The following is a 19,034-nucleotide window of genomic DNA, read 5'->3' as shown; positions in this document are numbered from 1 at the left end:
ATAGCTTTGGGGGGTGCAGAGGTAGCAATTGCACCTGGTGCCGGTGGGGGGTATAATGTCCCCTTTGCCGCATGTGAGGACACCAGTGTTATAAATAGCACATGGTGGGTGGTTATTGCCATAGTCAAAGATTTCCCCATTCGAGTCAAATATTATATGGCAATATTTTTTAGCATACTTTTTATTAAAAATTTGGAGTGTTTCAGAATTGTTCCGCACTAATGGAAACGAGTCACATTGGCAAAATTATTGGTAGAAAGAAAGTCAAAAATAAAAAATGTATGTACCCCATCATTTAGGAAGTCCCGTTATGGTACAACTCTGTTGGGGCAAGGGGTCTGAAGAATTACTTCCGGCGCTTCACTTGCGATCATTAGTATATGGCGTCTTAAAGGGTCCAGACTGGATTGTAGCTATAGGAATGGGTAAAGCCGCCCAGATTTCCTATTTGAACCCGGATTATTAATTTGAAGCTCATGAGAGGCAGTGGAAAAGCAGTAGGGTCTGGAAAAGTTGCATCAGTAACTAGGGCCCTAAACTACGTCTGAAGCGCCAGGGGCCGCACAACAATTCAAAAAGGGTTCCCTGTATATTTGCTAGCCCCCAACCCATGAGACGGATTACATGCCCCAAAGGTTGGTTCCCACTCCATTCTGGCACATGTAGAAAGCTTATCAAAGGTTCATACATTAGGATAAGGGATGAGTCCAATCTTAGTTGTAATAGCATCTGTAAATGCCCTTTTACACCGGCCGATAAGCGCTCGTTTGCTCCGGTCACATGGAGCTATGTATGGGGATGAGCGGTCGTTACTCCGATCGACATCATGTCGGCAGAGAGTCTCCCTGCCAACAATGATAATATTTCACTTTTTTAAAACCATACGACCAGCAGATGATCCAGCGTTTTCTCGTTCATGCGCTGATCAGTCACCTGTTTACAGAGGCCAATTATTGTCAACGAGCGTTATACGAACCTTGTCTGCCCGATAATTGCGCAGTGTAAAACCACCTTAAGAGTCCAGACTGGGGTGTAGCTACAGGGGGTGCAGACGTAGCAGTCGCACAAGGGCCCAAAGGGCACCAGTATTATGAATGCCACATGGTAGGTGGGGGTGGCCCTGTTACATATTGTGCATTTGGGCCAAGTTGTTACAATTTACCCCTCTGGTCCCAGATATGAAGAGTCGCTACCCCTAGTTTAGAGCTTCTTTATTTCCAGAACTTACATCGCGGCAGCAGGAAAGTTCACCGCACATATACCATACATTATTTATAATCTGTGCAACAGAAATTGTCTGGCTCCAGGCAAGCGAACTCAGCCACAGTTCAGCTCTGAAGCTTCAATACCATTGCACAACTGGAATTCGAGTGTCAGCTCTGCAAACCAGGGCAAACGTCAGTGCCGGTCATACACATGCATGGTAACTAGTGAGTGATCCAGGTAGTAAGAGAACACGTCAGCCTTGGGCTGGACATGTTCCTCTCCCTGCCCATGAGTCTGGAAGGATGTGTTATTTACAATGTAAATATATACCCAGGAAGGAGCTGGAGGTCACATGACTGAGTGTGACGGCCAAACATGAAGTAAAAAAAGGCTATGTATATTAAAGCAATAAAAGTAGGGCGAATAAAATAAAAAAGTTGTGGAAGTTGTACATTTTTTTTAAATCTGAATCTGGAAAAAATGGGTGACCACAATATATATCTGGAGTTCCATAAAGGGGCAGCCAGGATTCCCAGGAAGGGTCTACATACCATAGCGGTAGCCCATGTGGCTGTTATAGGTCCCTTGGATGTCCTGGTTGGTCTCATTCCTTTTGCTATTAGATAGGGGGAGACTTATGAAGGACTCCCTTCTCCTGAGGAACTGCATTGTTTGCAAACAAAGGGTGTAGGGAATTGGCCAAAGGGTCATGAAAAGGGAGTAAGGGGGAAAACAAACACCAGACCACTCTGTCCACCGTGAGAAGACCCGGCACCATAATGTAATATTTTTAAAAAGATCACTTATTAAAGAGGCTCTGTCACTAGTTTAGTAATGGCCAATCTCCCAGCTAATCTAATAGGCGCTGTCACACTGATAATACTAGTGGAAATGGTGTCCCAAAAAGATTATTATTTTAAACGTTATGAGCTTTTTTTCTAAATATGCAAATGAGTCTTTATTAGCCAAATTAGCATATTTAGAAGAATGCTCATAACTTTGCAAATAATAAACGTTTTTGAAAAAAAAAAAATTACACTGTGGTTATCAGTATCATAGCGCCTATTAGATTAGCTAGGAGATAGGGAATTAATAAACTGGTGACAGATCCTCTAAGTAAAAGGGAAATTTAAAAACATTCTATTAGATAATGGACAACATCGGGCCTTAAACAGTTAATACCGCCCAGATCCCGTAGCGTAAAGCGCTTCCTGCTGTGACATTTACCCTGCGAGGAAGTGACCTCAAGCTCGGAGGTGACAGGTACAATGCGATTCCACGTTACACGCCTGACCAAACCTCTATTGTACGGATCCTCTGCCTAATCCCAAATTTGAGCCTCGCTGGCAGGGTGTGGATGCAGGGAGACATCAGGGACGACGCGGTCAGCTCAAGCTCTGCTGTTCACTGGACGCCATGTCTACATGGCACTAATCTGACATTAAATACAGACTGGAGGTCACACTGTGAATGGGTAAAGCCACCCAGCCTGCCCTATTTGCACCCTGCAACTGAAATGTGCGCCGGCCCCTCTCGGTTAATAGCTAAAGCTCAGTGTAGTAAGAGTCAGTAAGTCCGTGGCAAAGCAGAAGGGGCTGGAGAAGTTCTGATCGTAACCAGAGCCATATACTACAACTTCCGTACTAGGAGCACCACATCAAATAAAAAAAAACCTTCACACACTTTCCAGCTGACCCTAGACGTTTAGAAGACCCAAAAGAGAAAATAGATACATGTGCCCTTTAAATTCCAGCAGCATCAACCATAAGATCCAGATGATCCTATGATCCTCGCTGATCATGTTGGTATGGGGTCCCATTATAATATCAGACTGGCCCATCAGAGCTGTGCCTAGGTTCTAACTGCTGGAACCCATATGAGCAGGCTCTGGGGTAGGTATACCCTTGAGCAGATGGTTATCACAGATGCCCCTTCAATATTTATTACAACAGAACTTGACATTTGTCACAATCTGTGGGTATGTGGACCCACTGGGCCATACCGGGATAGCAGCTGGCCAACAGAGTACCAAGACAATATATAAATAGTCCAAGCACAAGGGTACCTGTAGCGGTTCAGACAGTAGCAATGGCTAGCTACATATGGGACCTTGACAGCAGACACCAGACGTGGTGTAACTCAGCAGGCGAAACCGGTGGCACAACATGACTCCAACAGGTTTAAGGCACAGAAACAAATAGCACAGGATACAGGGTACAGGTAGCAGGGCATGGGAACAGGATAACACTAAGGGACCATTTGCAAGACTAACATAGGAAAACACAACAACGCTCAGGCAACGAGCAAAGGGGCAGGGCCGTCCTTATAGTCCAGTGTGATCATGGGCGAATTAATAATTTGCTTTAAGGCCAGGCACGAGCGTGCACGCGCAACCTACGAGACACAGCGGACCGGAGCGGAAGTGAGCGCTGGCATCTCCTGGGGAGGAGTTGCGGGCCAGCGCTCATAGATCCATGGTTGCGGCCGTCGGGGGGTGAGTAATCCCAACAGTCCGCGGCCATGGACGCTACAACATTCATCCAAGTCTACGGTTACATTGTTGTAACAATGCATTAGCTTCTGCTTGATAATCCAGAAAATATTTTAGTTCAGGCTGAACGCTGTTATTAATTCAATGGCGTAGCATGAAAATAGGGGGTGTGGTATGAAAAAGAGGTGTGGTCTTAATAATCGTAATCAAGGTTACATTTTCAATTAATCGTGATTTTTATTTAGGTCATGATCGCCCAGCCCTACTACCTGCTACCCTGAAGATTACCCTGGTCAGTACAGATGCCCATTTTCAGAACGAGTGCCAATTATGGATCATATCCCCTACCCAGTATGAAACATGGAATCTACATATAGCGTAAGAGGCTCATGAGGAGATCATAAAAACAGCGATGGAAGAATCCAGAATGAGAATGCTTAACCCAGCAGCCTGGAAGATTCCACAGGAGAACGTTAAATAATTCATCTCCTTTCAGCGTTAACCCCGACACAGCCAGGTGGGACGGTAACCTGCGCTACATACAGTGACCAAACACAAAGCAGGGGAGGGGTTAAGTGGGATGTAATTTTTCTCGCTGGAGAACCATCCACTTGATGGCCCGCAGAGGCTTACTGACCGCTGTACGGCTCGGCGGTTAACTCAAACTCGCATCCCGGTACATGATTTTTTAAAAAGGTTCTTGTTCGGCCGTCGGAGTGAATTTCAGCGCACACAGCGGGATTACCATATGTTCCTAATGTGATCAGTAGAAGCCAACATTACTCTGACACACATCTCCTACACGGCCGGAAGATAGAAAGATACGGAGGCCCAAGAATAATGGATGCAGGGCGCCACTTATTTTATCATTTTTCTACAATATGTCCTACTCTGTGTTTTTTATGATGGGAATACTCCACATTGACATTAATAGGAATAATTATTTAAAAAAAAAAAAGCAGCATGGTAGAGATTTTCTAATAAATATAGTAAAAAAATGTGAATATTTTTTGTTTTCAACTTCTAAAAACAAAAATTATAAATAAAATGATAAAATATAAATATTTATATAAAATAAAAATTGTTCCCCACTATTACAACAAAAACATAACTGGGCTTTGTTCAAACGCTGCCGGTTTTTTGCCAAATCAGGAGTGGCTTCTAAAAGAGATTCTACTCTACTTTTGGATCTCAAATTTTGCCCGTTTCCCCCAAAGAAAAAGGTACAAAAAATATTAAGCTGGCCACAGGCACAAGGCTGCATTACAGATCCATGTGGTATGGGGTCCATAATACGTCAACCATAAAATTGTATGGGCTCATGCCGTACCGCCGTTTTAAAAAAAGATAGGTCAATTGAATGGAACTAAGCTGCAATCGCAGGCAGAGCTGCTACAGACGTGTATGGCTCTCTGCCCTGGTAAACTATGAAAAGGTATGAAGACCTTTGAAGAGGCCGTAGCTTTCGTCGCTGCGGCCTCTTCAGTCAGCTGATCGGTGGGGTACCTGGGAGTCGAACCCCCACCAATCTGATATTGATGACCCGTTATAAGGACAGGCCATCAATATATAATGCCCGGAGAACCCCCTTAATCCACTGATGGGAATGTAGTCAATGCCAGATACCTCTCCCTCAAACGTCTCTCACCCTCTATCTTCTGGACAATGTTTTTGCTGATTAACAGCTTTGTCTGGGAGGGATTTGCAAGAGACAAATAAGACGGATTCAAAAACATTGCAAATTATAATTAAAAGAGGATTAGGATCAGGTGATTCCTTAAGATAGAAGAAAACATAAAATAAACACTTACACACACATGCCATCCTCCAATCCACAAAGCCTAAAAGTGGCCTACGGTGAGAAAATGGTCATTTATAATTGGTTCCATTCTTTAGAAAATGTGCCCAATACGTTGTTGGGGGCTAGTCACTATCAAAAGCTTATATTTATCAGAATAAGTAAATTTTAGGAACGTCCCTCAAAAATATTTATGTCTGTCTGTGTCCAAATCAATATAAGCAGTCAGAGTAAAAATCAAAGGGAAAGAAAAAGTGGCCTAATCTCCGATACTTTTCCAGTGAATCTTTAAAAAAAATAAAAAAATTAAAAGATTACCGGACTTTGATTGGCTCAAGGACATATTTAATACAGTTCAGTGTTTTTTTGGTTTTGTTTCTTGCTTACGATTTCAGATGATTGTAACACGGCTACATTTTAGCATCCCGTAACAAGTGGACCCCGTTGGTTCGATTACACCGAACATCTGTAAATTTCACCAACCCCGGATCCTTCCTTGAGGAACATGTGCGTTATCCCTGGCGGCTGGACACTTGGGACTGAACGGAACATAACCCACAGTAGACCAACCTTGACCGAGATCTTGGATTTCTGAGAGGGTGAGTTGAGATCTTCATGGACTCGGTCCAGTAGCCACAGAAGAAACTCCAAGGCATCGTGTTGAGAATTCCCTCGAAACTGGGTGCCGTACTTGGCCACAACGTTCTGAAAGAGTGAAGAGTGATGTCACTGATCAGGCACGGGCATTACAAAAACTACAAGACAAGGTTAGTCAGATATCAAAAGTCGTCTCTGTTTGGGCCCCTTGCTGTTGTTGGCTCACACCATCACACCCTACCACTGGAGGTCCCAGACCTTGCTGCTCCAACGCCCGGGCCTTCCCATGAATTTTAGAAGAGAAGGCCGAAATTTCCATCTGTCCATTTCCCCTATCACTTGTTTGTGGAGAGGGGGAGCCTTATGCAGGTGCAAGGGGGCTATGCTGGACCCACACTATGCTATGTACAACATTGCACACAGCAAGTGATTGCATGAGTTATAAGTAAAGGAGTTGCTCCAAAAATAACAACATATTAGGAAGGGGGAAGGGGCTGTGGAGCTCTTATATCCCAGAATGGGAGGGTCTGATAGTATGAGCTACATTTTATAGCAGGGGTATATATAAAGAGTGTGCCTTCTCTCCTATATACCCAGTAGCTTTTTAACTTATATTTTGTTAGTGTTTTCCAAGTTATTCAGTTTCCAGGTTTAAAAAAAAGGGGAGTGTCCTCCAACGACAACTATTATCCCATCATATAAAATAGTATTTTTATTTTAGATACAGCCAAATGTAGGCAAATTCTTCATCTTAGGCGGAGCTGTGCTTGAAGTGCCATTGTTGGCATTCTTTAAATCAGTATAACCGGTGTCCCACATACCTGGACTATTACCACACCTGCTGTAGAGCTGCTGCATGTCCGCACTACAGTCCAAAATCATAGCAATGCTTCAATGTACCCCAGATCTGCTCCCCAGCAGGGTCCCATTCCTCATCCTCCTCCCTGTTTACTGGTCATTTATTTTGCCACTGCAGATCCAGTACAAGGGGATAAGACGCCACCATGACAGGTCACTAGAGGACAGCTAGGAAAGGTAAATATAGACACCGCACATCCCATCCCACTGACTCATCCTCCCAAACACACGTCACAAGATCACAGCTCACCTACAGACACAATTATATGGGGAACGTCAATATAAGGGACAATGTATCTAATCCTATCGTGTGTGTGAGACTGTCTGGTGAGCTGATGTATCTAATCCTATCATGTGTGATACTGTCTGCTGAGACAATGTATCAATCCCATTATGTGTGCTACTGTCTAGTGAGTCACTGTATCTAAGTCTATTATTGTGATACTGTCTGGTGAGCCACTGTATCTAAGCCTATCATGTGTGATACTGTCTGGTAAGCCGCTGTATCTAATCCTATCATGTGTGATACTGTCTGCTGAGCGGTGTATCTAATCCTATCATGTGTGACACTGTCTGAGCAGATAGTGACAGGTAAACAACTAACCATGTAGTAGTGTTACCCTCCTGGTTAGACCAGTTCATTACTCTCAACCACAAAACTACCCTTCTGTGGAGTATATGTGTGTGTGGGGGGGGGGGGGGGGTGGATTTGGTAATCGAGCCAAAGGAACTAAAATACCACAAACCAGTCCTGTTCATTCACACTGAGCCTTTGTGTGCTGGAAACCGGTTTATCTTCTGTTCCCGCGCAGAGAACAGAGTACAACACATTAACCTCTGCACTACTGTCATACTATATGGCACAATGTTTCTTCATAATCTACTCTGAACACAAATATATTCCTATATATATTGCAATCAGCTGTACATATATAATTATATACAGAAGATGCCCAGGTTATACCAGCATGCTCCATATCACTACATACAAGAAGATGTATAACTTATACCAGCTGTATATATATATAATTATATACAGAAGATACCCAGGTTATACCAGCATGCACCATATCACTATATACAAGAAGATGTATAACTTATACCAGCTGTACATATATAATTATATACAGAAGATACCCAGGTTATACCAGCATGCTTCATATCACTATATACAAGAAGATGTATAACTTATACCAGCTGTACATATATAGTTGTATACAGAAGATACCCAGGTTATACCAGCATGCTCCATATCACTATATACATGAAGATATATAACTTATACCAGCTATACATATATAATTATATACAGGAGATGCCCAGGTTATACCAGCATGTTCCATATCACTATATACAGGAAGATGTATAACTTATACCAGCTGTACATATATAATTGTATACAGAAGATACCCAGGTTATACCAGCATGCTCCATATCACTATATACATGAAGATATATAACTTATACCAGCTATACATATATAATTATATACAGGAGATGCCCAGGTTATACCAGCATGTTCCATATCACTATATACAGGAAGATGTATAACTTATACCAGCTGTACATATATAATTGTATACAGAAGATACCCAGGTTATACCAGCATGCTCCATATCACTATATACAAGAAGATGTATAACTTATACCAGCTGTACATATATAATTATATACAGAAGATGCCCAGGTTATACCAGCATACTCCATATCACTATATACAAGAAGATGTATAACTTATACCAGCTGTACATATATAATTATATACAGAATATACCCGGGTTATACCAGCATGCTCCATATCACTATATACAAGAAGATGTATAACTTATACCAGCTGTACATATATAATTATATACAGAAGATGCCCAGGTTATACCAGCATACTCCATATCACTATATACAAGAAGATGTATAACTTATACCAGCTGTACATATATAATTATATACAGAAGATACCCAGGTTATACCAGCATGCTTCATATCACTATATGCAAGAAGATGTATAACTTATACCAGCTGTATATATATAATTATATACAGGAGATACCCAGGTTATACCAGCATGCTCCATATAACTATATACAGGAAGATGTATAACTTATACCACCTGTACATATATAATTATATACAGAAGATACCCAGGTTATACCAGCATGCTCCATATCACTATATACAAGAAGATGTATAACTTATACCAGCAGTACATATATAATTATATACAGAAGATGCCTAGGTTATACCAGCATGCTCCATATCACTACATACAAGAAGATGTATAACTTATACCAGCTGTATATATATAATTATATACAGAATATACCCGGGTTATACCAGCATGCTCCATATCACTATATACAAGAAGATATATAACTTATACCAGCTGTACATATATAATTATATACAGAAGATGCCCAGGTTATACCAGCATGCTCCATATCACTACATACAAGAAGATGTATAACTTATACCAGCTGTATATATATATATAATTATATACAGAAGATACCCAGGTTATACCAGCATGCACCATATCACTATATACAAGAAGATGTATAACTTATACCAGCTGTACATATATAATTATATACAGAAGATACCCAGGTTATACCAGCATGCTTCATATCACTATATACAAGAAGATGTATAACTTATACCAGCTGTACATATATAGTTGTATACAGAAGATACCCAGGTTATACCAGCATGCTCCATATCACTATATACATGAAGATATATAACTTATACCAGCTATACATATATAATTATATACAGGAGATGCCCAGGTTATACCAGCATGCTCCATATCACTATATACAGGAAGATGTATAACTTATACCAGCTGTACATATATAATTATATACAGAAGATACCCAGGTTATACCAGCATGCTCCATATCACTATATACAGGAAGATGTATAACTTATACCACCTGTACATATATAATTATATACAGAAGATACCCAGGTTATACCGGCATGCTCCATATCACTATATACAAGAAGATGTATAACTTATACCAGCTGTACATATATAATTATATACAGAAGATACCCAGGTTATACCGGCATGCTCCATATCATTATATACAAGAAGATGTATAACTTATACCAGCTGTACATATATAATTATATACAGAAGATACCCAGGTTATACCAGCATGCTCCATATCACTATATACAAGAAGATGTATAACTTATACCAGCTGTACATATATAATTATATACAGAAGATACCCAGGTTATACCAGCATGCTCCATATCACTATATACAAGAAGATGTATAACTTATACCAGCTGTACATATATAATTATATACAGAAGATACCCAGGTTATACCAGCATGCTCCATATCACTATATACAAGAAGATGTATAACTTATACCAGCTGTACATATATAATTATATACAGGAGATACCCAGGTTATACCAGCATGCTCCATATCACTATATACAAGAAGATGTATAACTTATACCAGCTGTACATATATAATTATATACAGAATATACCCGGGTTATACCAGCATGCTCCATATCACTATATACAAGAAGATGTATAACTTATACCAGCTGTACATATATAATTATATACAGAAGATGCCCAAGTTATACCAGCATACTCCATATCACTATATACAAGAAGATGTATAACTTATACCAGCTTTACATATATAATTATATACAGAAGATACCCAGGTTATACCAGCATGCTTCATATCACTATATACAAGAAGATGTATAACTTATACCAGCTGTACATATATAATTATATACAGAACATACCCAGGTTATACCAGCATGCTCCATATCACTATATACAAGAAGATGTATAACTTATACCAGCTGTACATATATAATTATATACAGAAGATGCCCAGGTTATACCAGCATACTCCATATCACTATATACAAGAAGATGTATAACTTATACCAGCTGTACATATATAATTATATACAGAATATACCCGGGTTATACCAGCATGCTCCATATCACTATATACAAGAAGATGTATAACTTATACCAGCTGTACATATATAATTATATACAGAAGATGCCCAGGTTATACCAGCATACTCCATATCACTATATACAAGAAGATGTATAACTTATACCAGCTGTACATATATAATTATATACAGAAGATACCCAGGTTATACCAGCATGCTTCATATCACTATATGCAAGAAGATGTATAACTTATACCAGCTGTACATATATAATTATATACAGAACATACCCAGGTTATACCAGCATGCTCCATATCACTATATACAAGAAGATGTATAACTTATACCAGCTGTACATATATAATTATATACAGGAGATACCCAGGTTATACCAGCATGCTCCATATCACTATATACAAGAAGATGTATAACTTATACCAGCTGTACATATATAATTATATACAGAAGATACCCAGGTTATACCAGCATGCCGCATATCACTGTATATCACGCTACTCCAAGCTATGTGGCATTGTAGATAATCTCATGTGTGAGAAGTCACCGTCTACCGCTCTCTCTGATCCTTACATTCCACTCATTACTAACATTTCTAAATATGAAAATTATTTTAACCCCTTCAGAGAAGTTCATGAACATAATATATATAAATTAACACGCAAAATACTTGGGATAACCGGTGACGTGGGGGACTAGGCCCAGGGAAGGGAAGTGACAATTGCTCTGGGCACATTTCTGGCTCATGAACGTGGTTGTAACTTTCTAAGCCCATCACTTATTAATTGCTATTGGCAGCATTTCTATTATTCATTGGGAATAGATTAGGTAAATACACCCCATTGTCAGGTACTACCAGGAACAAGGAGTATGGTCTCCCTCAGGCATGAACGAGGGGCTAAAGCACTCCATTCCCATGACGCAAGCACCCTGGCACGATACTCATCCTCCATTACCAGATCCCACACATTCCAAACCTGTGCGTCACGTGCCGCCAGTATCTAAGAGCCCGGAGCACGTACCCAGGCAGCATGGTACAAACAAATACTGGATAAATTAGAAAAAAATAAAAAAGCACAGATTTACGATAACTTTCTGCATAAATTTTTTGGCCTGTATCAGGACAGCGCAAGTTGTGATTTAAACCTTGTTTTATTTCCTCCCATATGCACGAATATGACACAATTGTGAGTGTAATAAAATTATCATGGGGGCCCATGACAAAACTTGAAACAAAACCCCACTTCACAATGACCTTAACATGAAAAGCTTAAGATTATTTTGGTCTTCAGTTTGTGCCAGGTGTCCTTTCCTGTTGCATAGGGACAATGCACACAGTGATGTCACAGTACAGGGATATTGTGGGGATGTCAGAACACAGGAGTAAGCGCACAGTGGTGTCACAGTTCACGGATAATGCACACAGTGTTTTAACTCTACAAGGATTCAGCACATAGTGATGTCACAGAACAGGGATAATGTGCACAGTGATGTCACAGTATAAGAATTCAGCAAACAGCGACGTCACAGAACAGGGATACTGTACACAGCCACGTCACACTACAGGGATAATGCACACAGTGGTGTAACAGTAGGATTCAGCATAGTGATGTCAAGGTACAGGGATAATGCGCACAGTGATGTCACAGTATAAGAACTCAGCAAACAGTGATGTCACAGAGCAGGCATAATGCGAACAGTCACGTCGCAGAGCAGGGATAATGTACACAGCCACGTCACACTACAGGGATAATGCGCACAGTGGTGTAACAGTAAGATTCAGCATAGTGATGTCAAGGTACAGGGATAATGCGCAAGTGATGTCACAGTACAAGAATTCAGCACACAGTGATGTCACAGTACAAGAATTCAGCACACAGTGATGTCACAGAACAGGGATGATGCACACAGTGATGTCACAGTATACAATAATAATTTCCTCTCCTTGGAGCTGCATAAAATATTCAATTTCATCATCCACAGACATCACCTCTGAGTGGAGGTGGGTCCCCTTTATTTGATGCTACCCTGGTAGTTACAGCCATGGTTAAGGGGAAACTCTGGTTTTACACATGTATATCCTTAGTGGCGGTGACAATTTGCGCAGGATTCTCCTCCCTACAATGTTGGAAAACAATGGAGAAGAAAATCATCCTTCTCTCCTGTAAGGGAAGTGTTAGCCAAAACGTGCTGAGGCCCCCCTTTATTAAGATGAGGTGGGAAATGTAAACTACCAATAGCAAATGTTAAAACTGAGGCTCATTTCTGGCATTGACGAGCCCACTGCCCCTAGAGTCAGGCTGCTTTCTCATGGGATATTGCCCAGCAGAACTCCTTATAATGGTTTGCTGCTAATTACCCTGTAGCATTCATACTCTATTCAATGGTTTGTGTTACTATGAGAGCCGTCACCAACAAGACAGTCCAGCGGCAATGGAAAAGGAGCCGCTACAGGGATTGACGAGATCTTAAATGTGTGCAATGTTGACAAACCTGTTTACGAGTTCACCTGCGGCCTGTATATGAGGCCATGGATGAACAGTCCAAATATTTATTCAGATAGCAGAGGAAAAGAAGACAACAGGAAGCAGTGTGCAGAGGTACTTAAAACAGAGATGACCACCCTTATCCAGTCACATTGTGTAGGGTAGGGTCTGATCTCAGGACCCTCAAAAGGTGTCCGTTAAGTTTTAGCCCAGTTTTCATCAATAAATAAGCAATGCATTGGGTCAGTAAAGTAATACAGAAAACAGACATAAAACGATTTATAAAATGAGGTTATCTGGTCTAGTGTGGTGTTTTACTGACCCCTACTAAAAGGGATGGTGAAAGCAGATTCCGAATTTTAGCTTCCAACATCGGTGGCTTTACTCCACTCCAGCAGACTCCTGGCATTGAGATGCCTGTTAAGTTTTAGCACAGTTTTCATCAATAAGTAGGCAATGCATTGGGTCAGTGATCACTTCTTCCACACAGACCTAGTCTAGGGCTCTACAGCAACCTATATGCCTTTTGCGCCTTCCTGCAATATTGTGTCTTAATGCAAAGTCATAAAATTGAGGAGTTGCTCCACGAAAGTGATCGGAAGTTGTAGGACTGCTGGAGGTTACGAATGGGGGCCCCAAGATACATTTCACAAAAGTCAATAGGAGATACTGGAATGGCTGGGTGAGCGTACAGGACAAGAAGTGCTACTGTGTAATTTCCACACATACAGAATTAGACTGGATATTGAAAAATACGTCCAGCATGCAAAAAGCGAGACGTGATACTGGGGTGACCAAGTTGTACTGTGTGCGCAGCCCATATATTCAGAAGTACATCAAATCTATAAAACAGGAGAAGTGGTACTGTGCAGCAGTAGTAGTACTGAGCTTGTACACGCAGAGACAACCCCGTTACATTCAGTATCTGCCTGTTCAATATGAAGACTACCTAACCAACAGAATGCGAGATGGAGAAGATATGCCAGTGATATACGATATATGCCTGGCATCATGCCCAGTTCACGTGCCCCCTCAAGCTATAGAGGCTGCTGAGTGCATGATGAGACATCAGCGTTACAGTCTTGCTATAGGGCATTTCTCGCTCAGCCTTACAATGTACTAATGACCTGCACTGGGTAATGAGTAAAGAGTAAAGAAAACAAACAAAAAAAAGATATATAAAAGGGGTTATCTGGTCTAGTGTGGTGTTCTTCTGACCCCCACCAAAACGGATGGTGAAAGGGGATTCATAACTTTAGCATCCAACATTGGTGGCTTTACTCCACTCCAGCAGACTCCTGGCATTGAGATTAAAGAATTGAAGGTTTTGAGCAGCTGCTTGGACATGGAAACTCAATTTATGAAGAAACTGCCACTGAACAGTTCTGGTACTGATGTTGCTTTCAGGGGCAGTGATATTATATAATGAGTCTCACAACGGATGATAGACCATTTTCATGCACCACATGGTCCATGGGCATAACTCCCAGAGTAGCAGGCATATCATCTGTTATGGCACCCACCTCCACTCACCATGGATGATGGAAGGGGAGAATGTTAAACAATTCAGAAAGGAGAAAAAAAAAAACATAGGGTATTGAAATAATCTTAAGCTTTAGATGACCTGAAGGTGGTGATGAAGGAGTGGGCCGCAATGGCTAAATGTTACACCCTTAGGCCGGATTCACACGAGCGTGTGCGTTTTGCACGCACAAAAAACGCTGCATTTTGCGCGCGCAAAAGGTACATAACAGCTCCGCGTGTCAGCTGCGTATGATGCGTGGCTGCGTGATTTTCGCGCAGCCGCCATCATTATAACACGTGGTGCTTTTCTGTTTTCATTCATAGTGTTTACTGCTGTTGCGCGAATCACGCGTTTCCGTGTGCTGCGCGTGATTTTCACACACCCAATGAGTTCAATGCGTTCGTGATGCACGAAAAATGCACAAATATAGGACAGGTCGTGAGTTTTACGCAGCAGACACACACTGCGTGAAAATCACTAATATAGGTCCGTGCGAGGCGCGTGAAAATCACGCGCGTTGCACGAACGTATTATACGTTCGTCTGAATAAGCCCTTAAATTGTAGGTCTAATGCAGTGATCTTGCACGTCCACCACTCTTAAATGTGTCCACTTGCGCTTAGAGGTGATCAGAGTTGCTCTGGCAGTTTCGATCAGTGCCATAGATTTTGAATGGAGCGGCAGGGCGCATGCTCGACCACCATCCCATCCAACTCCCCCTGGCAGCAGGCTTGTGGCTGGTGGAAACAGGAGACACGGGACCCCTGTTCTGATGATCTGCGGATGGCACAGCAGTTTGACTCCCACCGATCTATTAGTTATCACCTACCTACTAAATCAGAATATGGCAAGCTCCCCCTAGTGGTAACTGCAGACAGCAAAAATTGTATCATTTCACGCTTTGCCTATGCAGGGGATTTGGAATGCTGGATCAGAAATATGGAGCTCATAAAGCAAAAACAGAGGTATTTTCATTGTGGGGAGTACCAATCAAATTGCTTTATTTGCCATAGGAAGTCACTAGTAAGATACAGGGTGACACTTTACGTTTTCTCTGGCAGTCAAGTGGTTAAGCACGCCCGCAGAGGGACACTGAGCGGTCTCTACAAATCATCGCGTATAAAAGGATCCTCTCCGGGGAGACAGAGGCTTTTAATTTAATTGTACGCAGCATTTTATCAATTGGATAATTCCCTTGCTTTGACTTTAAGTCGACACCTGAGATCAGTCACCTTGACGCTCATCACTTAGTTTAAGGGGATGGAAGGAACATCACGGAGGCACTTCTTGAGATAGGTCACCTCCCCAATATAGATATGAATCACATGACGCAACGTTTGTCCAACTAGGGTTGCGCCATTTTTTATCGGGTGCCACAATCCTACATAAATCAGTATAAACGTTACCCCACGGTCACCCAACACCTCAACGTCCTATACCGGATTGCGAGAGTTGCGCACCGGTAACTTACAGTACATGAGTTAACCGTGATTGTCGAAGTCTCATGACCGAATGCGAGCCAACGAGACGCAACTTCTACGAATAATCAAGTGGCTGGAGCCTCAGTATATTTACCTTTAATAGCCTAATGCAATTGGTGATGGGGTGTAGCCATAGGGGGTGTAGTGGTAGCAGTAGCACCCAAGCCCTGGTGCCTGAGGGGTCCCAAAAAGCCCCTCTGTCACATAAGAAGACACTGGTATTATAAATGGCACATAGTAAGTGGGGGGCCCGGTTACAGATTTCGTATTGGGGGCCAAGGGGCTTCAAGTTGTGCCCCTGATGGCCAGTAAATTTACTAGGAGTCAGTAAAATGATCTTGTTGCATAACCATGTGTCAGTAAAATACCATCAGTAAGTAAATCTTCACAAAACATGCAATCAAGATCCGATAACATCTCTGGTCACATGACCAAAACCAGATTAAACAAACTTTTCTATAATGAGTGTTTGTAAAGTGTTAATTGCCCTGTAGAACAAGAGAGTCTCTGTCTTGTGAATGATATTGTTGTAATCTGTCAGCGATGACATCATCGCTGTGTAGATAATCAGTGATCCCGATTGCAGAGGATTAACCAGCAAGCCCAATATAAGCAAGACAATATATGATGATTATTAGGGACATGTATGAAATGAAGACATTATGGAGACACCAGATAGAAGGGATCAGTCTTAGAGTAGGTCAGTGCATTGGCAAAGAAGTGGTTAACCCATGTAGTTGGGACCAATTGAAATACAACACTCACCTTAAAGTCCACGGAAAGTTGAGGGGTGTAATCTAAGGTCCATAGACCCCTGACCAAGGAGGCCAACCTCTCGGTGACCTCTCCACTTCCAGCAAGTGAGGTCTCATCTATGGACGCCTTCTGAAGACCTTCATTCCCCTTAGTCCTTTTCAGCTCTGCTCTAAACTGCTCCATCCCCAAGTACTCGGCCAGGAGGTCAGTGTTGCTTAAGCATTGGACCACCGCGTTCATAAAGCAGGTATTTCCATGGTTCTTCAGTCCCTGGACCCCAGGAACCTTCTCCTCTGAGCTCAAGGAAGACCTTTCTTGACACTTGGCCGCCGTTTGAGCTTTACCCAGGTTGTTGTTGCTGTCACCTCCTTGGACAACTCTATAGTCCTCATGTGTGGACCCTTTGACTTCTCCAGGGTGGGTTTTCTGCTTGAAACCCCCATCATCATCCTCCGGGTTCAAGTTGTTCCTCTCTGCATCCACCAGGTGGGACAAATTGCTTAAAGTTCTCAGGATCCTCTGCATGAAATGTCCCATAGACCTGAGGGACTTGCTCCTGAAGGGTTTCTTGGAGCCCTGGCTCTTGTCTTTGGTTGCCTTCTGCTGCTCCTCCATGTCTTCACCTGGGAGTCTTGCAGACTCTACTCTACCTGCGGGGCTGTGCACAGGTTGACCAGGAAGAAGGAAGCAGGTCTTGAGATGGCTATTAGTGCAAGCCTACCTTACAAAGGCAAGCTCCCCATGACTGCTAGAAGGGGGCACCTGTCACCCCCATAAAGGTAGACACATCCTACCTGGCAGGGGAAGGTGTGTGATCCATTCTCCCCCTGTGAGCTCTGTAGTATCAGATCTCCTGGCTGCTGTGTGTGGATCTGCTGCCTGGACTCTGCTCCACCTCCAGTCTATGAATATTATTAGCTGTGGTTTACTTTCACAAGGCAAAGCAATAGGAGGCAGGCAGACAGGTTTGTGCAGGGGGTGGGGGGAGCCTCTGCTGGTGACTACTGGATAAGACAGCTTGACAAATTCCATGCACACTGTGTCATTCATACCATGAGCTTCCTAATCAGCTGGATGATAATCTATGAACACAAGAGAGGGATCAAGGCTTGATAGACAGGAGCTGCTATGTGTAAAGCTGCAGTCCCTGCTTACACTGCAGATGCCGAAGTCCCACATAATACAGGGATAATGTGTATCATGCAGATTATGAAAAAAAAAGTTACTTTGTAACTTTTTGATACTTTGCCATTGCTGAGCCGCTGTATCTAAACCTATAGCGTGTGATACTGTGCTGCTGAACCACTGTATCTAAGCCTATAAAGTATGCAAGACTGTGCTGCTGAGTCGCTGTATCTATGGCTACAAAGTGTGTGATACTGAGCCGCTGTATCTAAGCCCATAGCGTATGTGATACTGTGCTGCTGAGCCACTGTATCTAAGCCTATAGAGCGTGTGATACTGTGCTGCTGAGCCACTGTATCTAAGCCTTTAGAGTGTGTGTGATACTGTACTGCTGGGTCGCTGTATCTGAGCCCATAGCATGTCATACTGTATGTAGAGCCTTTATATCCGAGACTATAGCATGTGATACTGTGTGCTGACCCAGTGTATCTAAGCCTATCATGTGATACGGTCTACTAAGCCGCTGTATCTAAGATTATCATGTGTGATACTGTTTGCTAAACTGCTGTATCTAAGCCTATCATGTGTCAGAGAACCAGACAGTACTACATTCCCCATCATGTAATGGTCAGAGCCTGGATATTAGGTCATGGAGTGGAATGATCAGAAGGTAACATTTTTATTTGTGTCATTCACCTATTGTTGTTCACACTGTGGCCAAAAACTTCCTCCCGGTGACATCGCCAGGAAAT

At 42.2% G+C, this 19,034-nt stretch overlaps 1 protein-coding gene and 1 long non-coding RNA gene across 2 annotated transcripts in view; one reads left to right on the top strand and one right to left on the bottom strand.

Moving 5' to 3' along the window:
• LOC142666775 (uncharacterized) overlaps window positions 1-6,250 on the top strand; it is a 43,921-nt gene extending 37,671 nt beyond the window's left edge. Inside the window, exons 2-3 of the long non-coding RNA XR_012851730.1 lie at window positions 3,943-4,214; window positions 5,891-6,250. This is a non-coding gene — a long non-coding RNA (uncharacterized LOC142666775). The remainder of the gene's footprint in view (window positions 1-3,942; window positions 4,215-5,890) is intronic.
• The window catches only part of USP43 (ubiquitin specific peptidase 43), a 36,587-nt gene extending 18,563 nt beyond the window's left edge, over window positions 1-18,024 (bottom strand). Inside the window, exons 1-2 of the mRNA XM_075846958.1 lie at window positions 17,167-18,024; window positions 6,066-6,200 (exon numbers count right to left, since the gene is read on the bottom strand). Of these exons, the coding sequence (XP_075703073.1) occupies window positions 6,066-6,200; window positions 17,167-17,772 (741 nt within the window). The 5' untranslated portion in view covers window positions 17,773-18,024. The remainder of the gene's footprint in view (window positions 1-6,065; window positions 6,201-17,166) is intronic.
• Window positions 18,025-19,034: the final 1,010 nt, after the last annotated feature.

The sequence above is a fragment of the Rhinoderma darwinii genome, chromosome 13 (genome assembly GCF_050947455.1).
Source record: "Rhinoderma darwinii isolate aRhiDar2 chromosome 13, aRhiDar2.hap1, whole genome shotgun sequence".
In the NCBI taxonomy this organism is placed as follows: Eukaryota; Metazoa; Chordata; class Amphibia; order Anura; family Rhinodermatidae; genus Rhinoderma; species Rhinoderma darwinii.
Note: the sequence above shows the minus strand (reverse complement) of the source record. Positions and strands in the feature narration are given on the sequence as shown.